The sequence below is a fragment of the Heterocephalus glaber genome, unplaced genomic scaffold (genome assembly GCF_053883595.1).
Source record: "Heterocephalus glaber isolate CG9 unplaced genomic scaffold, H.glaber_assembly_v1.0 deba00001538, whole genome shotgun sequence".
Classification (NCBI taxonomy): domain Eukaryota; kingdom Metazoa; phylum Chordata; class Mammalia; order Rodentia; family Bathyergidae; genus Heterocephalus; species Heterocephalus glaber.
Window position 1 is genome coordinate 21,447,504 of NW_028258333.1, and position 26,401 is coordinate 21,473,904.

The 26,401-nt window shown below is 37.6% G+C and overlaps 1 protein-coding gene and 1 pseudogene across 16 annotated transcripts in view; one reads left to right on the forward strand and one right to left on the reverse strand.

Annotated features, from left to right (window-relative positions):
* Positions 1 to 26,401, forward strand: part of Dnajc21 (DnaJ heat shock protein family (Hsp40) member C21) — a 106,493-nt gene that overhangs the window by 18,621 nt on the left and 61,471 nt on the right. For 3 of the 16 annotated variants that reach the window (XR_015442226.1, XM_087189287.1, XM_087189283.1), the window contains exons 8-12: positions 1,176 to 1,334; positions 1,849 to 1,891; positions 4,865 to 5,034; positions 7,798 to 7,873; positions 8,429 to 8,564. Coding sequence is in view for 6 of the 16 variants with exons in the window: in XM_087189287.1 (XP_087045413.1) it covers positions 1,176 to 1,334; positions 1,849 to 1,891; positions 4,865 to 5,034; positions 7,798 to 7,873; positions 8,429 to 8,564 (584 nt within the window). In the remaining 10 variants the exon portion in view is untranslated. Of the gene's footprint in view, positions 1 to 1,175; positions 1,335 to 1,848; positions 1,892 to 4,864; positions 5,035 to 7,797; positions 7,874 to 8,428; positions 8,904 to 10,659; positions 10,770 to 11,192; positions 17,042 to 26,401 lie in introns of those variants that run through there. The other 13 variants (XR_015442220.1, XR_015442221.1, XM_087189285.1 and 10 more) reach the window with 10 other exon arrangements.
* Positions 22,369 to 24,426, reverse strand: LOC110350081 (pleckstrin homology domain-containing family H member 2 pseudogene; annotated as a pseudogene).

Genomic DNA, 26,401 nt, shown 5'->3' on the forward strand with positions numbered 1-26,401 from the left:
ACTCAGGCACTACTAGTTTTTCTTTTTTGAAGGTTGTCAAATGATCCTTTTTTGCTCCTCCTGAATTTATTAGACAGCCTTTGGCCTTCTGCTATAAATAAGCACTCTCTTTCCCCTGCTTATTATCTTTGATTTTTACAAATTTTATTTTTTTTTAAATTTTTATAATTTGTTTCTGTCCTTTTCAGTGCTTGTGTTTTTCTAGATTTGCTTAGTGAAGTCCTCCTTGTCACTGCCTATTTTTTTTTATGTATCCCCATCATTTTGGGTACTTTCTGACACATGGTATTCTCATTTCTCCAAGGGATCTGGGTCTGAAGGAGAATTTTCATTGGATAGAAAAGTAGCAGCCCACACTGGAAACACCAAAAAGATAAACAGGAGACATAAAGTAGATAGTCACAGCAAGTTTCTTTCTTTTTTGGCAGGGAGGGAGTATATTGGGAATTGATCCTAGGACCTTACTCTATAGACAAGCAGTTTACCACTAAGCTATGTCTCAAGCCCAAGTTTCCTACTTCCCAGTTTGTCAACTGGTACATTGTCAGTTATATTTTATAAAATATTTAGTTGCCTGTATATATACTGAAATAAACATTGCCTATAGATTTTTGAATAGTTTCAGAGATGTGTCTGAACTCATATTTAGGGTGGTAGGAGTGAGAAAAGAGAGACCTCCTGGGAAGGTGAAAAAAGCAAAAAGAAGTAAACTGTGTCCTTTAAGCCCTCATGTGACCATCTCTGTAGTCCAGAGGTCTCCCTTTTAATGTTAGAATGTATGTCTTGCAATTTCCAGTGACTCCTCAAACTGTATACCCTGTCCCAGAACATACAAGCATTTAGCAAATACTGACTGACTGATTAAAAGGAAACTTGAAAAGGTCTTAATTTTAAAAGTTGAAAAATCAAAATAACAAACAGAATTTGGCTCCAAAAAGGAGGAGAAAATGTATGTAGATGACAAGGAAGAAAATAGGAATGCTGGGATCCAGAAGAAAGAGCTTGGTTATAAGCTTCCAGGTCCTTAATGCCTGGGCCGTCCTGGCAGGGTTCTGTGGCTCTGTATAAAATCACAAACATTTGGCACTTTCAACTGGTTGCAAATATTCAGCAGCATAGCTGGGCACATGTGAATGACTCCTAGGGCAGCCACTCATATCGGATTGTTCTTTCAGCATGAAGAATCATGAAAAGTCAAAGAAACACCGGGAAATGGTTGCCTTGTTGAAACAACAGTTGGAGGAGGAGGAAGAGAATTTTTCAGGATCTCAAGTAGATGAAAATCTATTGAATACCAATTCTGAGGAAGAAATGGAAGACACACCAAAACAAAAGTACTTCAAAATATAAAATGTCACTAGACGTATATGTCACATATTTTAAAGATAATGTTTAAATGCCATTTATCTAAGGGAAGTTGTTTTGTTACAACAGTGTTTTCTACATCTCTTGTAGTTTTTTTTTTTTTTTTTTGGTACCTGGGATCGAACTCGGGTCCTTGCGCTTGTGCAGCAGGTGGCAAAACCACTGAGCTAAATCCCTGGCCCATATATCTCTTGTAGTTAATGAAATTTTATAATGTTGAAGTGTAGGTAATGATGTCAAAGATAATTTTTAGAGAATATATATGGCTATATTAGAAAACAGCTTCATATGTAGGCTAATTATTATTCATTTCTATTCATTGAACCACTGTTATTCTCTAAAATGACAGTGTACATTTTCTTATCCTTTTAATGCTTTATAAGTAAATATTTTAAATATTATTTACCACTAGTGTATCACTTTTCACTTAGTAAATCTTGACAAAGTCAAATATTTGATATATTGATTTATATTTGCTCTTAGGCTTCCTAAAAAACAGAAGAAAAAGAAACAGAAGCCACCACAGGTATGTTTGAAAGGTTTTTATTAACATTAAATAACAACTATAAGTTTGCAATGTTTTTGTTTATCAGTATAGTCTGTTAAAAGGAAAGAACTTTCATTCCATGATTTTATGTTGGTTGTAAACTGATTAAAAGGAAATAAAAATTTTTCTTTTTTCAGTGTCCCTCCATTTTGTGTATGAAACTAATTTAATTGGTATTGTGTGTTTAACAAAGTTTAATACAGAACTCCCCTGGTATGTATTAGCTCAGTGCCATGTTTTAAAAATATGATATGTCTGATGATAGGCTTCTAAGTCAAGACAACTAAAATCTGAAAAGAGATTTTGGTTGTTGTATATCTAGGTTTATTCTGCCAAACAGCATCAATGAAATATTGCAAAAGGAGCATTTGGCTTAAAACTTGTAATGATTTGACTATTAAAGAAATGTTTTTATTACTGAAAAACTTAACTAGTTTGAGACAAGGTCTTGAACCAGGGATTTAGCTCAGTGGTTCTGCTGCCTGCCTCCCAAGCGCAAGGTCCCGAGTTCCATCCAAGGTACCAAAAAAAAAAGAGAGACAAGGTCTTGGTAGGGCCTGGGATTTAGCTCAGTGGTTCTGATGCCTGCCTCACAAGCGCAAGGACCCGAATTTGATCCCTGGTACCAAAAAAAAAAAAGTTAAGGACAAGGTCTTGCTAAGTTGCCCAGGATGGAATTGAACTTTGATTCTCCTGCCTCAACATTCCAGAGTGCTGAGATTACACCACCATGTTCAGCATGGGAGAAGTTTTTGTATGATTTTTTAAAAGTTGTATAAGCCAACAAGGATGTTAAAAGAAAACCTAAAAAACTGGAACTCAATGTAAATAGAAACCAGTGACAAAAAACAAACAGTAATTCAAGTAACTTTTTTAAAAAAAATTATGCTTTATTGTGGGTTTTTTTGTTTGTTTTGTTTTTTTTTGGTACCGGGAATGGAACTCGGGACCTTCCACTTCTAAGGCAGGTGGCAGAACCACTAAGCTAAATCTCCAACTCCTCAAGTAACTTTTGTACATAGTATTCTGAAATCTTTCTGGGAGATATAGTTAAAAGATAAAATTAACCAATTAAAGGTAAAATTAAGTACATGTTGAACTTTACTTAGCAGACTTTTTGATGTTATATTTCTAAAACTTTTGTGTATATTGTAGGGTAGAGCAAATGAATAAATTAGTGCTGTTGGGAACCATATTCTCTGTGGGAGAAGGGGAATACAAATGTATGCACTGAAGTTTTGGATTGGAATTGGGGATATTGGTAGGAACTTATGATTTAAAATAATTAGCACCTATGAGCAATGATAACCCCTAGCAGTGAGCAAACCTAGGGCCTATGTCTTAGTTTGTAAGTTCCCTTTCCTTCAAGAAGGAAACTGAGTTTTGCTCCTTAGAGAAATGAATAACTCTGGGCTTAGATGGGAAAAATAGTGAGCCCAGAACATCTTATGCTAGAAACTAAGGAAATACTGTACTCAGAAACTGATGAGGGTATGTCAGAAGTCTTCAGAATCTGACTTACAGAGTCTGCCAGTTGAGAAAATTTGAGTCAGTAAAAAAGAATAATGATAATATATTTTCATTTGTTGATTTTATTTAAAAACTCATGTATCTATATTGAGTTTACAGAGTTGAAGAAAGGAGATGAGAGAGTTTAATCACAGAACATGAGTTAGTACAAATACAGATAGCATAGTACCAGAGATAGAAAATCACAGTTCTCCAACTACCAGCCTAATAAATGGTCCAGGCAAGAGTCATAGATGATTCCATATCCATTGGGTGGAAAGTTATTGTGGACAGCATAGTCACACAATCTCAGAGTTGTACTCTGCAGATTATATATTAATTTTAAAAAGGGAAAAGATACTTTAGAAAAATCTGGTAAAACTCGTAATAAATGAATGAAATGAAGGAACTTGTTAATATCTCTGGAAAATGGGACAAGTAACTCATTGCCTCTGATCTGTTGATGTTAATGTACTGAGGATACAGCATTATCTTTGTAGTGCTCTTGCTAGAAATGGTTAACTTGAATCTAATCATTTGGAAACAATCAGACAAAGCCAAATGATGAGACATTCTACAAAATAATCATCAGATTGCCAACATCATGAAAGATTTAAAAAAAGTGAGAGAACTGTTCTGGAATAAATGATTAAAGAGATAAGAAAATAAATGCAACATGTGGTTCTTGATTATTTGGTTTCTTTTTAAAAAAAGAATGGCAGATTTGAATGTAGACTCTAGCAGGTAATATCTATTAACTCCTGGTATATGATGAGGATCATGACTCAGAATATTTTTGTTCTAGGAGATAGATGACAGATATTCATGTGTGCCTAAAACTTTTAGAGAGTTCAGGGGAACAGAGAGCATGTTGAGATAGAGAAGGGAAGAGAGACCGAGAGTGTGCACATGCACAAGCTCAGCAGATTGCAACTCAACAAAACAGACTTTGGCATTAAAGATGTGTTTGCCAGACATCTTTCTTCTATAATGCCAATTCATGGCCTTCTTTTTTTTCAGACTATAAAAGTAATAGTTGCTTATTACCAATCATTTGGAAAATGTAGAACAGTATAAGTATCTTCCTTAATTCTACATATAGAGATCACTTAATATCATATTAAATTGTGATTGAACTATATATAATTTTTTCATTTTGGTAACATTGTATTTCTCACATAACTGAATAATTTAACTTCATGAATTTACTTCATATACTCAACCGTTTCACTTACTGAATAGTTGGATTGTTTCCAGTTTCCCCTAATTTAATATCCTATAATGAGCATATATTTTTAACTTACCTGCTTTTATTTCCTGAGATTTACTCCTCCTAGAGTATGGAACACTACTTGGCAACATAACAGAAGATTAACATTAACAGAAGATAACAGTATTAGTAGATAGATTTGTTTATAATGACATATATGTTTTAATATCTAGAATTATGACAGTTTCAATGAAAGTGGAACTGGAGAAGGAGACAAGGTTAATCTAGAAGATACCAACTTAAATCAAGACAATGCCAAAGAATTAGAAGATAGTCCTCTAGAAAATGTCAGTGTCACAAAGACCACTGAATCATGTGGTGATCCAAAAAGTGAAGCTAAAAGGTAGGTCAGAATTGCATGTTGTTAAGCACAAGGTCCCGAGTTCGATCCCCTGTACGAAAAAAAAATTGCATATTGTTTTCTAATCACTGAATATTTATAATAATAAGGACAGGTTTTATATATCAAATCTTTCCATGACTTAAGTGTAAACTGTACTAAAATACAGACATACATACAAAGGTATACACACATGCCTACAGATAAGACGTGTTGAAAGTGTTAGAGCAACGAGCTTACAGAGTTCAGCAACATGACCAGAATCACTTTGATCCAGTTTGTTTCCTTTATCCTGCCCTGCTTCTCATTTTGTCCTTGACACGCAGAAGAACAAGACAGCTGCTCAATGTCTTTCCCCATCCTACTCCTGTGGAGCATCACTAACTGCATCTTCATGCTGGTGACAGTCATGTTCTGTGCTCCTCCTCAGTCGTGCAGTGTTCTCAGGGCACACATCAACAGCTTGGAGCCTTCCTGCTCAGAGGGGCTGTGGATGGAGTCCTGAACTAGGGGACAGCTCACTCTGGAGAGAGCCACTCCTTTTCTCCCTTCTCCCCTCCTTGTCTGACTTCCTCCTCCTGCTTATTCCTTGAGGGGAGATCCGAATAGTAAATAGCCTCAGGTTCCCATCCTCACAGGACCACGGGGGGGGGGGGGGGGGGAGAGTGAAAGTGACACATTAAAGTGGGAATGTGAACTGAATAAGCTCAGCACTGAAGCTGCAGGTGGTGAAGTGTACTTACAGATGTAAGGAATTTCCATACAATAGCATGACTGAAAGAACCTGTAACTGAGGCCTCAATAGGGCTCTAGCTGAAAAAAAAGGAGGACGAGGAACTACACAAGCTGGAAATGTCAGAGCTTTGAAAAACTTTGTAGAGTTGCACCCAGGAAGGGGAAATTAACATTTATTTTACTACTGCTAGACATTTGTTCTCATTTTGCAAACATAAAAAGCAATCTTACATTAAGACTGGTCTAAAAAGTGAAAATAGAAGGAAAAAATGGAAACAAAGCTTTTGTTTAGGGAGGGGAGGGAGTTTGAGAGGGAGAATGGGATAAAATAAAATAAAATTTATTTTTAAAAAAGACTGGTCCACGGACAAAAGCTAATAAATGGGAAAGCTGGCATTTAATCCCTATCTAGCTCCATGGGGCCCAGGCATCGTGTAAGGGTCCTTTGGGTTATTTGGAGGGCATTAGGGGAAGGCCAAGACATGGGGCTGTAGGTCCCTAAGCCTCTCTTTACCTAAAGCTAACAGGTGTTTATTTACTTTCTATGTAACTTCTACATGAGAATTGGCTGGGGGTCGGGGTGGGTAAAGGATTCTCAGATTTGGGCAACCATTGATACAGTTCAGTTTTTAAATTTTACTGGTATGAGAAAACATTAAGAGAATTCATGTTACCTTGTCACTGAAGAGGAATGGCAGGGCTGAAATAGAAACATCACTGGTCCCTACTCCTCTTCCTACCCTGCCAGCCTCCTGACAACAGGGCTTTTACTGCTGGGCCCTCTGCTGCAGATCTCTAGTGATGTGAACACTGTGGCTATCTAATGAGAAGTGTTTTGTTGTGTGTGGGTGCATACTGTTTTTTATTTTTTATTTATATTTTATTTTTTTGGTACTGGGAATCGAACTCAGATCCTTGTGCTTGCAAGGCAGGCAGTGGAACCACTGAGCTAAATCCCTTGCCCTGCATACTGTTTTTTTAAAAAATAAAGGTCTTAGATACTAGTTCTTATGAATTATTTGCTAGCAATATTGCTCTGAGGTTTTATAGACATAGTTATGGTATATCTATGTTGTTTTTTTTTTGTTGGACTACTTGTTGCCTTTTATACCATTGCACCATGTTCTTGATGTTTCTAAAGCTGGCTGACTACTGCATAATGTCGTGTTACACTCCTAGTTAGCATCTTTAAAGATATATGTTCTTTAATTTAAGAAAGGTATATGTCAGTTTCTCTTTGAAGAGTAGTCTACCCATGAAGTGCTTAGAAGCATTATCATAACTCATTCATTCTGTTTATAAATACATTTGCACCCAGATTTTTACCCTAAGAATTTGATTGTCACAAATGAGGAAAAATACAGAATGACTAAGAAAAATTCAAGTTCATGGAGGAAGTTGCATAGAATCATGTTCAGGGTGCAGGGAGAACAGGAGGAACCTGACTAGGTTGACTGGCAGCTTCTGGTTTAAAGGGTTCATGAGGACACCCAGATCAGTAAAAAGGATCCCATCTTTTAATAAATGTAAATTTCTTATATTGAATAAACTTAATTTTATGAAAGATTTATTATAATGCAGTTCTTCATTTCATGTGAGTCTGAGTATGTCCATTACAGACTGGATCAAATTCAAGAAGTTGATGTTTTGGGAATCTACATTTAATGTCATAGCTCATCTATGATTACTACTGGTTGATTATGAAAGATGGTTTGCTTCAATAAATGGAGTATTAAATGCTTTGCTTTTTATAATAATATACTGTGTACATGTTCAGAGATTATTTTAGGGATATTATTTTAGCTTTTGTTGCAACTGTGTTAGATAAATTCTTTAATTTTGTGCAGTTTAATTTGATCTCTGAACTTGTTTACAAAGCTGTTTGAGGTGTAGTTAATTAAATCAGCATTAAAGTTAATGAATTAGCATTTCAAAGTGCATCTCATCTTTTGAATGTTCTTGGAAGCCAGATGACCATTAAAAGGTACACATTATTTATTTTTGTATTATGCTGGATAATTTATTTTCCAGTATTGCTAAATCCAAAGGAAAGAAAACCAAAGATATGAAAAAATCTGTCAAAGTACCTGCTGAATCACAAGTACAGGTAGGTCAGAATCATTTTTACATCTCTTTAATGGATCTTGCTTAAGCAGTATAATGTTCTGAAGATACAAATGCATATCTTCCCTGAAGAATTTGCAAAATTCAGATCCATCAGTAGTTTTGCAGGATGCTGGTAGAATTTTCATATGTACTGCTATCTTTCTTTTTTCTTCAAAGTAAAAAGAAGTGCAGTGACAGTATTAGATACTACAACAATTAACTTTTTTTGTTTTCCATTACTTTGCAACCTGCAGTGTTGTTGATAGGAATTACATGTGTCAAGTTCTAAAGATTAGTTGTAAAGCACATTCTCTTTAGTCTGTGTGGTACATGCTGTTGAACACTTAGACCCCTTAGAGTTGATAATGTTGGTTAATGAGATTTAATTTCCAAGAACATCTGCCTTTGTTGAGCCTATTTTGGTTGCTGTCTGTTTTGTTAAAATGTCTTTATTTTGTTATTATTTGATGTTTAATCCTGATTTGATGTTGTAACATAAAACACTACTCTCAGATAATAACACTTGCCTTAATTTATGATTTTCTTTGCTTTTTAGAGTGATGTTCTTATCAGCTGTACAACCTGCCATAGTGAGTTTCCATCCCGGAATAAACTTTTTGACCATCTCAAGGCTACAGGTCATGCAAGAGCACCTCCATCATCATCTTTAAACAGTATAACCAGTAGTCGAAGTAAGAAAGAAAAACGTAAAAACAGATAGAAATCTGCCAACACTTTTTTGCTTACTGTGTCCACATTTTGAAACCAAAAACTGAACTGAAATCATCTAAAGAGTTACAATTTCAGTGATTTGCAATTTATTGCATTGTGGAAGATTATTTTTTAACTTGTAAAGATACTTTCTTGTTTAATATATATTTTTTAAACATTTCACTAGTGATTGAATTCTACTTTTGCCGTCTGAATTGACTTGAATGTCTTAAAACAGGTAAATATTGTAAAGTGCGTATCTTGGTTTCTCATGTAGACAGAAATGTACAGGGAAATTAAATTATTTTAACACATACAAATGCCCCTTTCTGCTGTTTTGTGATTTTCACATTGTTTTTGCTTATTTAAAGCTTTTTTATTTTATTATGCTCTGTGATCTATCAAAAAATCAGGTCTTTTTAAAATCATCATAGTTTTTTCCTGTCTGATATGACTAGTTCTTTTAAAATAAGTTAAAATTATTTCTGATTAACCAATTGTTGATTACTGTATTTTTTACTGAGGATGATAATCACTAGTTGAATATTTATGTTGTGTTTCAAGAATAATATCTTCAAAAAAAGAATGATATCTCTTAAAGGTTTAACTATGGTGATTGAATTTGATGTTTTACTGGTAATTATCCACAAGATACATCTTTTTTGCTCTGACTTGAATTGTGGAGGTGGTAGCAGATTACTTTCTATGGCTCTTCTTCCCTAGATGTGGTGGCAGCTCTAGAGACTGTATGATGTGAACAGGTAGCAGATGGTTCAGAATTTTACTTAATATAAAGAATGTGTTCTTTATTGGGTTTTAAAATTCACTATTTTCCTACTTTTGGAAGTTTTTCATTCTATTTTGCTTTAATTTAAATTTTTTGGAGAGATGGAGACTTAATGAAGGGTTTTTAGGTAGGGCTGATACTTCAAAGCCATGTATTCTATAGCAGTGGTGAATATTAGGTCAAAAAGAATGTAGACCATTATTACTGAGTATAATGAAGTGTAATAATAAAGGAGTCAATTTTTAGGATTAGGTAGGCAAATTTAAAAATTGGTCTTAAAAGCAACTTTAAACTTACTAGCTTGAAATGTATACTTTCTGTTCCTTGGAATTTTTTTCTTATATGCTTGAATTATCAAATGAACAACTGTTGTAGAAGCTCTAAAACATGTAGGGTCCTTGGTGGCAAGGTCTTTCTGATCCCTAATAGGTAGTATCGATTATCTAAATCACTCTGTGCACTGACTTTAAAATATACATTCAAACTTTAAATTTTTTCTTTTATATTTAAAGATACGTATTTTCTTTACTGTCTTACATTTATATTTCTCACTAATTATTCTTCATACTTGTTTTTTCTTGATCTTTCAGGGACAGTACTAGCCAGGTTTCCATCTCTGATTTCTTCCTCCTGGGCTTCATCTGAACATTCTGTGCCTTGCTCTATTCTGAACAAAATGAGTGGTCATAAGTATGAATAGGAATACTATGTACAGGATCACATATACACAATTTTTTATATAAAAAATATGAAGCCATCTTGAAGGGTAGAGAATGTCCTGCAGATAATATTCAGACTTTCTTTGTTTTCCCTTGTACTGACCGTGCAAGTGTTTAATTTCTTGCTGCATCATGTGAACACTGATTGAAGTTACTTTTCACTTTTATTCAGACTGCCAAAAATCTCAACCATAATTTTCAAAGGCTCTTTATCTTGTGATTAGAAGTCACAGCTCATTTTTAATTCTGCATGATTTTGAAAAGTCATAACTTCTCAGACCTTCATTTTGCTTATCTTTACTACATTTCTTGGCATAATAATATTATCTCTACTTATCATTCAGGATCATTATGAAGGTCAAATAAAACAGTATATTAGGATCAAGTAGGCAATTTAAAAAATTGGTCTTTTTAAACAAGTGCTTCTTAAAAGCTTTATATGAAATATTTCTGAATTTGAATTAAAATATTTTTAGTTAAAATATTTGCAAATAGAAGTGTGTGACCAAAAAAGATCAAGAAAGCAAAATAGAAGTGTGTGCATTGAATTAAGTGTGGATTGTTTTAAAGGAAAATGCTTCCTAAATCTACTTCTGAAGAAGAAAATGAACATATGTATTATATCAAGAGTAAAATAACATTTTTGGTGAATCGTGGACATTTATCTTCATTTGTCTGAGGCAAGTTAATATTCTAAAATACACGAGCACATTTACATTGATATTTAAATGTCAGTGATCTTAATTGAAGTTAGCTTAGGTGTGAAGATACATGGATTGAGGGCTCTAGGAGGAGAGGGTTGGGGAAAATCCCTTTCTATAATTCTTTCAATGGTACAAAAGCTGGAGATATTCTATAAAACCCACTGGGACCTTCCCTATTTCAAAATAGGAACAGTAATCTTATCCCCAGCTAAGCGTTTTGTTTATTCCTAACTTTGATCACAGGGAGAAAAAGCAAAACTTCATGAGTTAATGATAGATCAGTCACATTGAAATGCATGTTCTGTGATTGCTGCTGAGTTAAAGTTGATATTTTGATGCTATGAGAAAATGTAGACGCTTTATCAGGTTTTCTTTTTCTTTCTAAATCATCTCTGGCAGAATTTCCAGGTGGAGACTTCTTGTATTTGTAGAAGATTGTCCTTGAAATTATTTAACTCATACAGGAAATGAAATTCTTATAGTAAGCTACAGTTTCATTTTAGAGTACTCCAAAACCTTGAGAATGATCTGTGCTACCGTGCTGATGCTCGTCTAACTTGCAAGGTAAAACTATACAGAGGACCTTTTAACCCCGTAGACAAATTCCTAAACATGCTACTGTTTGTGTGGTACAAGTTTGGCTTCCCATAATCTGCAATGCTGAAGCATCTCTCTTTAATACAGTTGACCTGTACCATATTGATTAAAATTTTTTTAACGTCTTCATATTCAGATTTTAGGCTCTTGGAGTTGGAGAGGGAAGGGGAAATGATTGTCACTTGTCTGATTTCACAGAAGAGTAAGCTGAGCTCAGAGAAATAGGAACTCCACTGACACAGCTGATTAGGGCTTGCTTCCATGACAGCAACATGGCAGCTTCCAGACTTATCTTGGTAGTTCTTCTGACACACCCCAAAATTTATTACTTGGAGTGGGGGAAAAGTTTCTTTTAAGTCAAATCTAGGTAATTTTGAAGAACAAGAGGGAGTGGCATGGGTTTGTCCTGTCAATATCAATACTGGAAATTTGTAATAGTTTAAGCAATGTGTGATTGGTACTATATAGCCCAGTAGATACGAATCTGATGAAAATACAAGGCCAAAAAACAGGACTATGCATATATGGGAACTCGATTTTTGACAGATTGTGACAGCCTATCTTTAAGAGGAAAACATAGATTAAACATGGATTAAAGAGCCATACTTGAAAAGCCAAATTTTTAAATGAGAATCTAGGCTTTTGCAAAAGGGGAGGATTTCTATACTGTAAGAGATGAAAGCACAGGCCTTATATGAAATAGGACTATATACATTTAAGACTTCTGTAGAACAGTAGGCACCATAAGTAGGAAGCAAGCTGCAGACTAGGAGAAAATATTTGCAGAACATACGACTTAGGATTCATATCCAAAATGCATTGAAAAACAGACAAAAGAAGGCCCTACAAGTCAATGAGAAAATGATATGTGTTAGAACAGCAGCTCACAAATTCTTTGGTTCCAAACCTCTTTTCACTTTTAAAAATTGAGAACCTAGAGTTTTTGTGTATGTGGATCATATCTCCTGATATTTACTCTGTTAGAATTAAAATTGAGAAAATTTAAAGTTATTAAAATAACACTAAATAACAAGTAGGAAAATAAAAAGCTTAGTGAGAGGAGTATCCTTTTATATTTTTACATATCTAATGTTTAGCTTAATAGAAGAGGGCAAGGCTACTACTTGCTACTGTAATTAATCTGTTGCTGTGTGTTTTGGTTAAAATATGTGAAGATAATCCTGCCTCACATAGATAGGTAATTGGAAAAGGTGAGACTTTGGCAGATCCCTGAGTGGATCTTGAGTCCCTTGTACCACACTGGACAACTGTTATATTAGAAAAACAGGTGAATTCTACAAACAGAAAAGGCTTGAATAGTCAAAAAATTTTAATCATTGTCACTGATAATGAGGAAAATGTTTAATTTTGTGCTTCCAGATTGGAAAAAGGTAAAATCTTGCAAGATCAAGTGTTGATGAGAATGGAGTAATGGAAACGCATTCATTTTTGGTGTAAAAATTGGTTCAATTTGATGATGTCTAAGAAAGTGGATAATATGCACACTCTGTGACCCAGCAATTCCTAGTCTACTTTCCACAATATGGCATGCAGCAGAAGCATGAGTATCACCTGTGGACTTGGGTAGAAATACTGTTTACAGGTATCACCTGAGTTAGATCTGTGGTTAACAAGATTTCGTAGGTGACTCGTGATCATGAAAGCTTAACAAGCAAAACTCTAGAGAAACCTGTGCATGTGTGTACAAGAAAACGCACAAGGATGATCACAGCTGGATTGTTAGAATCTAAGAAAGTTGCAAATAACATAGATGCCCACGGATAAGAAAATGGATGTTTTGGCCTATTTATAAAATGACAATTCAGCGTGAAAATAAATGAACTTAATCTGTTATAGTCACTGTGGGTGGCCCTTGAAAAAATACTGACTCAAGCTTTCAAGGAAGATGAAATGCATGCTATTTATATAGTTTTTTAAAATGCTGTGTTGATTGTCATTTATATGGAGAAAGCATGGGAACATCAATGGGAAAGAGACATTCAGAGAATCACTTGTCTCTGGAAATGGAAGGAAAGGAACTTTGGCTACAAAAGGGACTTCATCAGAGTTAGTTGGTTTTTTGTTTTTAAAGTGAAAAAAAAATGTTAGCAAAACACTTTAAAGCATCCAGAAAAATGTAAATTAATGCTCCACTTCACTAGCAGGATATATAGTTAAGGGGTAAGGGGTTAAGGGTTTAAGTTCTACCTTTTATTCCTGGCATATTCCACAAACACATTGTGACTAAGGCTGTCATCTTTCTGAGTGTTCATTCTCCCTTTTAGAACTCTGACTTGTAGTTGGCTGCACCCTCCCTTGCAGCTGTTAGTTTTAGTCAGTGATCCTGGCAAATTCTGTGACAGGTCCTTAAAGAATCTACAAAATAGGGCTGGGGATTTAGCTCAGTGGTTCTGCCGCCTGCCACACAAGCACAAGGTCCTGAGTTCAATCCCCAGTACCAAAAAAAAAAAATTATAAAATATATAGGAGATCAGTTTTTCAGAAATGAAGGTTAAGTCTTAAGAGTGAACATAGGACCTGGGCATATAGTAGGCTTTTGATAACTATTAGCCTATTTTCAATAGTCTAATACTTTTTTGCTTTATTTAACTATTCACTTTGTTTTCTGAAGTAACCCAAGCAATGAATTTGGAGTGAAATGAGTGATTAAATTAGTCCTATAGTGTTTTTTTAAAATGCTTCTGTATATACTGAAATTCTTTGTGTCCAGGGAACAAATTATTTCCAGCTACAGCTATCTTGAAGATGAGAGATCATTAATTATATTAGAAAGTTCAGTACATTTGTACAGATAAGTACTTTGCCATTAAAATGAGGCAGAGGTTCAACATTGTTCCTTTAGATGCTGAGTGCCTTCTGAAAATAGCAAAGGCTCAAACTGCTATGCACTACAAGTCATTTAATTTTTAGAGAATGTTTCTAACAGTTTCTGAAAATGAAAAGGTCATGGAAACAGCTTTATTTAACTATTTAGACAAAGTACTATGTACTTTTTAATATTTTAAGATACTTTTCTTGTTTTCAAATTGTAAAAGAACTCAGACTTCTCTGTAAGACCAGTGGTAACACTTGTCTCAGAGTATTAAGCACAATTTCAGCAGTTCCATCCAGCAGTAGAAAGGTCTCTTACCAGATAGTGAGCTTCCTGCCTGGCAAGTGCACAGTTACAGCCAGCCAGTCTTCTGGCAGGACACGCAGCAGGGTGCCTAACGGACAGCAGCGGGGCTACTGCTCCTAGATTGTTCACCTGTAGTGATGTCCAGGCAGCAGTGCCCTCTTCTGGCAAGCATGCTCACAACACTGCCTGTCCCAGTGAAAGCAGTTATTGGCAACCCTGTTTTTAGGACACTACTTTTTTGCAGTGATTTCATTGTTCTTAATTCCCCTACTTATACTTTTGTCCTAACTACAAGATTAACCAATTAGGGGTTATTTTTTGAGTAGTAGACATTATACTCTTATGTTTCTGGCAAGATTGTTAGGGACAATTTGTTGTGTTATTTTTTTGAGTTTAAAATATCTTCATTTTCCAGAAAAGAGCAGCAGATTTTCACAACCTGGTTTCATTTTTGTTAGCTCAGAAATGGTGTCTGTGAAGAATGAAGCTATAAAATTTTCTTTGTAAAACATTCAGAATAATATAAAGAAGACAAATATCCTCTGGAATCCTACACATTTAAACATTTTACTGTTTATCTCCTAGGACTATTACTAGGCAGATAGGTTTAAAAAACTGAACTTTTCCTCTTGATACTGTTTTTAAAACTTGCTTTCCACATATTTTTTACCTGTTTCATGTCAACTTATGGCAGTATTATTTAAAAACCTACATAATTTATGATTTTCCATAATTTAAGCAGTTTCCTATTTATGGTTCTTTAGGCTTTCTGATTTTTCATCACCACATTCTAACAGATACATGTACATGTACATCTATGCAGCTTTTTTTTTTTTTTTTTTCGGTACCGGGGATCAAACTTGGGTCCTTGCGCTTGCGCAGCAGGCAGCGAAACCACTGAGTCAAATCCCCGGCCCTCATCTATGCTGCTTTTATTTTCCTTCCCTTAGGACCAGTTCCTGGAAGGGAAAATATTAGGGTAAAAAGATGTTCTGCACTGCCAGATTGTTATCCTAATAAAGCACATCTGCTTCTGTTTTATTAACAGTGTAGGAGACAATAGCTTAAGTCAAGGCTGCACTATAAAATTGTCATACATCTTAAAGAATTGAAGTTTCAATTCTATTTGAATTCAAGTTTAAACTTGAAGCAATGAAAATAGTTTTGAGCAACTCTTTTCTTCTGAACAACAAACAGGTTCGTCGTTGCTTCTTGCCAGTGACATCAGGGTGCGGTCCTTACCATACCTGTACTGGCCTTTGATCAGGGATAAACTTAGTGATCTGACTGGCAGCCTGGGAGCCTCACAGAACCTTCACACCATTTTCACACTAGCCAAGCCCAAGCCAAGTGTTAGGTAATTCCACAATAGTACCACAAATAAATTCTTAATCATTTCAGCCTATGATAATTTTTGCTCTATGATACCTTCACTAAAAAGCCAGAAGTCAGGCCAAGGTTGGAACATCTTTAGAGGCCACGGTCACATTTTGCTTTTAGCTGTGTGTTAAAGGAAGCCATTTTACTTCTTGAAGTCCTTCTCTAATAATGAGAAATGTTCATGTATGTATGTGAGATTGCTGCATCAAGACAAAGATCCCTCACTGCATATTTTTTAAAAATCAGTACTGCATGTATCCCCCCCCACTTCCAACTTTGTGTTGTGAAAAATGTGCACATGCAGATCACTACTAGGGGTTTTGAGAAATTCCCTCATACAAAGCAAGCAGGCCTATCTGCAGTCACTTGGTAGCTGAGATACATGCATTCTGGATTCAGGTTACCTCAGAGGAAAATTGGGCAGCTGGAGAGATACACCTGTTGTGTTTCTCTGGCAATTACTTTGAACTCAGGAACTCTTGGCTTCAAGTGTTCAAGTCAGACTAGAGCTGAGATGAGTGTCTCAGGAGAAAGTCTCAGATCCAACCTTCTATCCTAATCCAAATAGCTCCCCCATGAGCCCTTTGTTCTGCTTTCTAAAGACCCTGCCCTACTAACAGTTGTAACAATGAAGAAATCTTCATAGATGAAGGTTGGTGTGAGGAGCCTCTTGAAGTGCTTAAAATCAGAAGGCAGAGATGGCTCAGTCCTCCATTTGTACATAAGAGCAGGGTGAACAAATCAGAGTCTGGATCATGAAATTAGAAATACATGGGTTCAAATCCCAGCTCTAGGCTTTACAAGCTTTGTTAACTTTGGCATATTACATTAGAGCTCTGAACCTGTTTCCTTTTGCATAAGTTACTGGCTAAAATTGTATGTAGTATCATATGCAAATAGCCTACCACAGTGCTGCACAAATGCCCTTATTACATGTTAGTTCCCATCTGTTCCAGCTCTTTTCCCCCAGGAGTTCACCGAAGCATGTGGATTTAATTGCCAATTAGTCATTACCCAAATCTTCCTCTACAGTGTGTTCTCCTCTGGATCTTAGTTTTGTTGCCATTCTGTGAAGAACTGGACCAGGTGACCTCCCTTGATTCCATGAATCCCCTTGGTGCCTTCTGAAGAGGTAGGTCTGGCAACATCCAGTCTCTGGACCCCATGGTCAGCTGCCTCAAGGGCCCTAAGAAGAGTTGTACAGGGTTGAGTATGGCAGAAATATCTGTAAAAATGGTTTCTTTTCCTATTTGAGATTTGGAAGCCGCTTTGCTTTGGAACTGTCACCAACTCCCTGGGATTCTGAGCCCAAAATAGACATATTTACAAACTTAACATCTATCTAACACTTGCTGTAAGGCTGCCTAGTGTTGTCCTGGACTCCATCAAATTGTTCTGTATTGAATGAGTGACTATACTTCAGAGGCATGAACATGGTTTTTTGCAAGCAAATGGACCTTGGTTTGAATCCCAGCTCTGCCACTCACCTGCTGTGTGACCTTTAACAAATTAATTAACTCAGCTGAGCCTTGCCATCAGTAATATGATGGTAATGGTATTATATTGGTTTACTATTACTGCTACAATGAGCTACCACAAACTTAGTGACCTAAAACAGCATGAATTTCTTATGTTATAGTTTTGGAGATCAGCTGTCTTAAAAGGATCTCTGAGTGAAAGTCAAGGTTTTGGCATGGCTAGTTCCTTCTGTAGGCTTTCTGGGAGAATCTACCTCCATGCTTTTTCTAGCTTCCACAGGCTGATTGTGTTCCTTCACTTTGGCCCTGCTGGCATCATCAGAGCCTACAGTGGCAGTGGCAGTGATGCAGTGTGACTGGTGTCCGGTGCAGGTCAGTAGATCGAGGTATGAACACAAGAGCCCAGAAAGAGGCCATGCCTACACAGGAGTGTAGCTGTTGAGAGAATGTGGCTAGCTACTTTGAGAGTGAAAACAATACCCTTCACCCTCCCAAAAGTAAGCTACATAGGTTAAAGATATCAATGTGAGGAGCAAAAACATTTTAATAAGAATCTATAATTTATCTCCATGATTTTTCAAAACAGAAGGATTTCTTTAAAATAAGAGATGAAAGTGCAACACTTGTACAAGATAGGACTGTAGTGCTCTTAAGTGTTCTGTAGAAAAATAGGCACCATAAATAAAAACATGAGCAGCAGATGAGATGTTTGTAAAACATAACTGCCAAATGATTTGTATCCCAAATACCCTGAAAAACAAACGAATGTACAGATCAGTGAAAAAATGACAGCCATGCTTTGGACAATAGTTCTCAAACTTTATGGTCTCAAGATACTTAAAAATTGAGAACCCACAGTATTTGTATATGTGGGTTCTACCTATTGTTATCTACTCTATTTCAATTAAAATTGAGAAAGTTTGAAAGTATTATTATTTAAAATGAGATATATTAGATAATTCTAGAAAATTATTTTTCAAAACAAATTTAACAAGAAGACTAGCATTGATTTACATTTTTGCAGTGCCGTGGGTGTTAATTTCCTTGCCACATCTCTGACTTGACCTTGTTCGATTTATAAAGACCCTTGTGATGACACTGAACCCACCTGGGTTATCCATGGTGATTTTCTCATCTCAAGAGCTTTGAACTCCTTTTGCTATGTGAAGAAATATACTCACATGTTTCAGAGATTTGGAAGTAGATATATTTTGCTTTGTTTTTACATGGCTTTTAAATTTTTTTATTAGCATGTATTAATGATACAGAATAATGTGACTTTCATTGTTACAATTTGTACATACATATAACATACTTTTATCCTATCTGGAGGTAGGTATCTTTGGAGTAGGAGGTGCCTTATTTGGCCCACCACAGGTACTTCATTCAAAAGGTGCACAGGACTGACTGATGTGATTCAAATTCCCACAAGGCTTAAGAGTGCTCAGCTCAAGCCACCCTATTGGTAGCTCTTAGGTTCCACTAGACAGCAAAGTGCTTGGTGACAGATGGGTGCTCTGCCCCCCTTTTCATCCTGTAGTATAGTGCTGGAACTACAGTATATCTCTAAGAAATAATTCTGAACTGAATTCCAAACAACTCAGAGCACATACAGAAGAAACAATGTGTTTAAAGTACTGTGGCTACTCACTGTGTTGCTATAGAAAATAAATGAACATAGGCAATCCATTTGATCAAATATTCTAAATCCTAAGTCCTATTCTGTCACTTGCAGTCATGCTGATGGGATGATTCCAACAGGCCATTATATTTGGTAGTGCCAAAGCTCAGCCATGTTTATACAGCTCAGGGCCATCTAGGGAGTGTGTGTGGCTCTCCAGCAACATAGAATCAACTCACAGTTGCTGCATATACTTACTTGATAAAGTGAGCTGTTACAACTTTCTGAAATCCCAAACCATGGGCTTAGTGTTCTCTGTTAGGCTCTGGATTAAACACAGCTTTCTCTGTCCATACAGACATGGCCCTTCTACAGTGAAATCCCACAGCTTTGCAAGTTTGGGAAGCATAGTTGTTGATTTTTTTTTTTTTTTTTTTTTTAAGGAAACTTAACTATTCTGTATTTTTCTCAAACTTTCCCATACTTTATAGGAGACTGAATCAAAGAAGCATGATTCCAGTGCTAATTGTTGGAGCAATTAACTAATTTCCCAGTCTTGCAATTTACTTCCAACGGGAGGCTCACCGATTAGGGATGCTTTCTAGCCTCCGTACACCCTTGGGTTCATGTCACCCTAGGAGAGAATGTGTGGTTTTTAAAATGGTGGACTTGAGAGTAGGCAGGGCATGCATGGAGTGGCTCTGTAGTCTGTCCCTCTTTGGGTTGGCTTGTCTGGAGTGTGAGGCTCTGTTCTAACCTAGTCTCATAGGGAGATGAGCAAAGCAGTAAAGCTCTGCTCCTGCCAGGGATGATGGGAAAGCCCATGGCTGTGCAGTGCTGATGTGATAGGGTGGTCTCTGTCTCACCCTGCAGATTCATATAATGAAAGCTTTGACTCATCGGTAAGAAAGATGATATTTTGATGTCCATCTGCTTTAATCCACGTTTCTCAATCTAGAACTCAGGTAGAAAAAGAATTCTATACATGATGCTCCCTCAAGGCTCAGTTATCTAATGGTAATTTTGCACTCACAATTTATAATAAGTGTTGTGGTCTGAATAATAGAAGTTAACTTTGATTATTTAAGCAAGACCAATTGTAGCTCAGACAGGAACCAGAATGGCAACTCCATAGGACTTAGCAGGATGTCATGGAAATACGTATCATTCCCTTTTTAAAAAAATGTCCCCCAGCTCACTCAAATTAAGAAAATCAAAATTACACTGGCAAAAATATATCATTTTTTTCTTGTTTTTGGAGTAAGGGTCTTGCTATATAATTCAGGCTGACCTTGAACTCACTGTGTATGATACCCCAGGCAGCAATCCTCCTGCCTCATTTCCCTGAGCACTAGAATTACTTTCACACACCACCACACCCAGCTGAAGGTATTTTCTTACTGGACTTATTCAACTGAAAAATTCAAGAAGTTTGATAACACTCTCTCTTGAGGAAGTGTAACAACAGACAGTTTTAAAAATGACAAATCCATATAATCCTTGACACCACAATTATACTTCTTTAGAAATGTACCCTACATATATTTCACATTTGAGTACAGAGGGCTTACATATAGCATTTTTTTGTAAAGGCCAAGTATTCTAAATACCCAAATACTCATGCAGAACTAATAAATTATGGTACAAAGTGATCGATCTACAAGATAAAATGTTTAATGCTGGACATGGTGGCATTCAAGGCCAGTCTGGACTGCATAATGAGTTCAAGGCCAGCCTGAACTATGTAGTGAGATCCTGGCTCAAAAAACAAAACAACAAAAAACAACAACAAAAAACAAATAAAAGATACAATTGTAAAAAAAAAAAAAGTTAAAAAACCATGACATTTGTGTGATGCAGTGGTTGAAGAACCATTGTCAGTGGCTTTTGCTAGGCGGGTGGTCAAGGGATGGAGAATAGAGGGGTCATCTTTCACTGTACCCCTTTTGTACTTTTGGAATTTCATACCAGTTGCATATATCGGCTATTTCCAGAATGTTATTCTTGTGGCAGGCAGAGTTTTACAAATGCATCTCTGCAACACAAGATTCCTTGACCTAATCCCTCGGACCTGTGAAGATGATTAAAATGTCACTCCTTGAATGGTTTTAAGACACAATTGCACAATTGACCTTAAGATTGACATTAAAGGGCCAGGGATTTAGCTCAGTGGTTCTGGCACCTGCCTCGCAAGCGCAAGGTCGTGAGTTCGATTTCCGGTACCAAAAAAAAAAAGATTGACATTAAAATGATCTGGCCTGTCATGGTGGCTTGCCCTTTTAATCCCAGTACTAGGAAGCCTGAGGCAGAAGGTCAGCCTGGGCCACATAGTAAGCTCAAGGCTGAACTGGAATACATAGGAAGATCCTGTATCAAAAAATAAAAAAATAAAAAAGATTTGTGTGGGCCTAACTTATTCACATGAGCCCCTTTAAGACCTTAGAGTTTTCTCTGGCTGGTGGGAGAGAAATTTGGAGAGAGAGATTCTGTTAAATGAGAAGAATTAGTTACCATTGTTGGCTCTGAAGAAAAAGGTCACATGCCAAGGAACATGGAGGCCTGTAAGGAATTAAGAAGTGTCCAGTTGACAGCCAGTAATGAAGAAAGGACCTCAGTCCTACATACACAAGGAGTGGATTTCTGCCAACAGCCTAAATGAACTTAGAAGCTGATTGTTCTCTATACCCTTGTAGATAAGAGCCCAGCTGTGCCTTGTAAGACCCTAAGTAGAGAACCAGGTAATCCGCTTTTCCTTTCTATCCTCTTAAGGTCTCCTTAGCATCCAGGAGAAGATATTGTTGCACATTTGTTTCTCATAGAAGCCAATTCTGGAAGGCAGTTAGCATAGAGAATAGTTTTTAGGGAGTTCCCTTGGGACCAACCTGTGAAAAGCAAGAAAAGGAAACAGGGTTGGGCAGATGGCAATCAGGCAGAAATGCTGGGCCCATGACATTCTTCTTCTTCTTTTTTTTTTTTTTTTTTAAGAATCAAGTGTCCTGGTTCAGAATCACACAAAAGTATCACAGTTAGAGGGAAACCTTCTTTCCCATCTGCTGATGTTTCTTTCTTTGTGGAGGGACAGTAATTAAGCGCTCCTGATCTCTCTTCACCCATTCACTTTGTCCTCCTCCTCAGCACACAGAGCCTAGCACTTTCTTCTCCTTCACAGAAAACAAACATCTGTCTGTTTCTTCAAGTTGTAGTGTAGAGGGGCATCATCTCTCTGAAGGAAGCCTGGGATGGTCCAGGCCTGCCTAGGCTGGGGGAATAATTCTAGCTAATTCCAAAGTTCAGTATTGGAAAGCACATTTGCTTGCCAATTCTCTAAAACTCTGTTTTATTAGTAAATAAGGTAATATTTTGATTTCCATCTGTCTTCTCAACTCAGTGGTGTATACGAAGGGGAAATTATATTTGGGAATCTGAAAATTGTCAGAACCGAACTGGATTTGAAAAGAAGTTGGGAAAAGAAGTAAAACCTAAAAATGAGTGTTGAGAAAGAGCCACCATGGATGTATCCTATACAGGAATATAATTACCAAGAGGGAAACTGGTGCATGGGAGGAGTGAGTGGGGAGTTTGCTGCTCACTGCCTTCTTTGCTGAGTCACAAGTTTCCTGGTCACCTGAATATGGAGATTCCAGGGAGTCATAGGAAAATAATCCATCATGACAACTCATGTCCATATTCTCTAAAATTTCACTATCACCGTCAACTAGATCTAGATCTGTTTCCTGAGGTCTCTATGGTCGTATCACGCTTATAGCATTTCTGTTGGTACCAAACATCCTGTCAGAACTTACCTGTGGCTGGCTTAAGTGCCTTTTGACGAGTGCTACACTTATACTGAAAACATTAGGAATCCTTAACTTTGGGGGTGCCAGGTGTGATGAAGGCACTAATGATGTTCCTTTTCCAGGGAGCAAGTTAGGATGCTTTGGAGTTAAAGCAGGAGTCAAAACAGGGCTCTGGGGTGTTGGCCTCACCTGATGAGGATGAATAATTCAGTCTCTGGGATTGAAATCTTTTATTTAGTTCATCTGAGGAACTGTCGCGCTCCTTCTTACTTGATGCAGAACTTCCCTTTCCAAGAAGACTATTCTGACCTTTCCATTGGGCCTCCTGTTACAAAGAATATAGCTTCTTGTGTTCTGGCCTTTTTATGCCAAAAGTCTCTTCCTGGAATATAGAGCTGCTATCATCAGATGCTGTCAGATATGCTTTGCTTCCCAGCCTGCCGCACTTCATACCTTCCTCTGATGTGTGGTTGGAGAGGGTGCATGTGCACCTGGACTTAGATCTTTCTTTGCTCCCATCTTCCTCATCAGAACTCCAGTCACTCACGGGAGCCCCAGAATTCTGGGATGTGCCACCATCTGTTGTACAGCTGGTTCTTGTTTTCCAGTTTTGTTCTGAGTTGTAAGGGGCCTGATGCAATGTTTCTGGGCCTCTGTTGGTTTCTTGAACTTGGTTATCAGCACTGTTCTCTGGAATTTCCACTTCTTCTATGTCTTTCCCTTCGGTGAATTCAGGTTCTTTAGGTGATAGCTTGCTTATTTCCTCATATTTTACTATTTGAGGACTTCTTGCACAAGATGAAAAGTACCCAAACGTCAACCTGCTCAGCGCTGCCCTTCCGAAAGCTTTGGTGTAGAGGGAGCAGACAACTTCTTTCCTTGAACTTCTTGTAGTTTTGGCTGTATTGTTCTTACCTCTTCAGTTTGCTTTTGGTTGATCAAACAAAGATTCTGATTCTCCAATTCTAGCTCATTTAATTTTACACTTACCCATTCCTTGATCTTAGTGGCTTTCTATTCTATTATTTTAGCTTCCTATATTCTTATTTGTTTCTGCTTTTCAAGTTGCAGTTCCAAGTTCTGAATGATGTTATCTTTTTCCTGTATTAGAGACTCTAGATCTTGACATTTTTTATATAACCTTATTTCTGATATGCTGGGGTTTTTTTTGTTTGTTTTTGTTTTTTGGTACCAGGGCTCGAACTCTGGACCTTGTGCTTTCGAGGCAAGCGCCAGAACCACTGAGCTAAATCCCCAGCCCTGATTCGCTGGTTTGAATGTTAGCTCCTTTTAATTTCTCTTCCATAACTTGTACCCGTTGAAAAGCTTTCTATGCCTGACGTTCAGCATCAATAGCTTGTCTCTCAAGCTGCTGCATCTTTTCTGCTAAGAGCTCTCTTATCTTGCTTGCTTGAACTCTAAATTTCATGAGCTGAGATTCCAGAGCTATGCATCCTTACTTCCAATCTACTGGTCCTTCTGGCTTGGAAAGCTCAGCCATGTTTATTCTCTGCTGCGGGTCCCATTGCACCGGTTGAGCCTGGCCCGGGCTCCCTGCGCTCCTGGCTCTCACTCGGACCCCGAGCGGCCTGGGGCAGGGCCATCCCTTCCTGGGGGCCATCTTAAAGGATGGTCACTGGAGCTGTTCACTGTTAAGCCAAATGACCAAGCCTTTATGCCCCTGCCGGGATCATCTTGGATCACTGATGTGGATCATCTTGGGATGGATATAAACCCGGAAATGGGTACTCTGTGCTTCAGCAAGGGCCTGACTGCTGGAGGTACCTGCTCACCACAGCCATAGCCACTGGGGCAGTGAGTCTCTTCTTGAAGGTGAATCTGGGTGATCCATGTCAGTGTCTATCACAGATGTGCAGGGGGGGGCAGTACCATATTTGTGGATCTGGAAGAAAGGTCTAGGGAAAGTTGAAGATGGTAAACATGCATGACATTCATGGTGCCATGGGAATGAATAAGAATGTCTAGGGAAAAGGTAGACTCTTCAGCTTATCTCCCTTTTCCAGAGATGGCAGATAGGGCTCTAAGTTCCAAGCTTCTCATCATAGTTTGAGCTTTCTGATGATGAGGCTCCATCCTAAAGCTACCCAGGAGCCAAGCAAGAGTTGCCTTATTAGAACAACAGATGCTCCTGTCTTCAGGAAATTCCAAGGAATGGGGGTAAAAGATGAAGTATTAGAATAAAAGATGATTTTAGCATCCTTATCACTTAGGGTTTTAGGAGCTCTATGCCAGGACCTGAGGTTGAAGACCAAATACATATATATTTCTTTTATATCACAATAATGTTAGTCATTTCTCTCCTTTTTTAAGCAGGAATTAAGTATGAAGGGAGGTGGAGGATCGTTTCCAGAAGCTTCCCACTCCACCCCTACTTTCTCCTTACATCTCACTGGCCAGGGATATATTTCCAGGGATGGCAAAGGATTCACTCCTGAGGCTGAGCCCACTCACCTCCCCTCAGGAAAAATACCTGAACAGAAGTGTGAATGGGAAGAAAGGGTAATGTGGCTGTGTAGAAGCAACCCCCAGGGAGTCTACTACACCAGTTAAAATTGCTATTCAATGATGGAGGTGGAAGGGAGATGGGAGAGTCTAGGGGGAATAGTTGGAGAATTGGAAAAATGAGTCATGGAGGCCAAAGCAGGAGAGAATATTAAAAAAAGGAATCTGGGCCGGGGATTTAGCTGAGTGGTTTTGCTGCCTGCTGCATAAGCACAAGGACCCGAGTTCAATCCCCAGTACCAAAAAAAAAAAAAAAAGGAATCTATTGTGGCAAAGGTTGTAGAAAAATTGAGGAAAACTGACATGTGCCCATTGAATTGGGTAATTCATATGTTCCTACATGTGTCAGTGAACAAGTGTCAGAGAAGTGAAGTTATCAGGCAGAAACTTAAGTTACAATAGGTTGAGCGAAGGGAGTATCAGGATAGTAAATGTAACAGAATGGGATTGCTGAGGGTTGCTGAGAGTGGACAGGGCCAAGCTACAGTGATGGAAAGTAGAATAATAATTGACAGGGCTGGGGTGGAGGAAGTGGTTCATTTCAAAGGAGTCCATGAACCTTTTGAGGATAATGGAACTATTCTGTATCTTGATTTGGAGATCATGTGTCTTCATACATTTGTTGAAACTTGCAGAACTGTTCTTTAAGAGAGTAAATTAATTTTGCCATACATAAACCATACCCAGATTTTAAAAATGAAAAATAAAACAAACAAAAAATGATCATAATTCCCACACCCCCCTCTCTCGTGGTAGATTTGGGATGCCTTCTCTGGGATCTCAACTGTTTGGATGGCTGTTGCTCTGACCACATTGTCACTCTGCCACTCATGCCACACGTTGCCCAGATACTGTAACCCAGAGACAGAGACCCACAGTCAGTGCTGAGGAGCCTGCCCCGGAAATCACTGAGCACTGGAGTGCAAGGGACAGTTACAAATGCTTAGCCAAGGCCGATCTGTTTTTGTTTTTTTAGGGTTTTTTTTGATACTGGGGATTGAACTCGGGACCTTTCGCTTTCGAGGCAGGCAGCAGAACCACTGAGCTAAATCCCCGGTCCCACATCTCTGTTT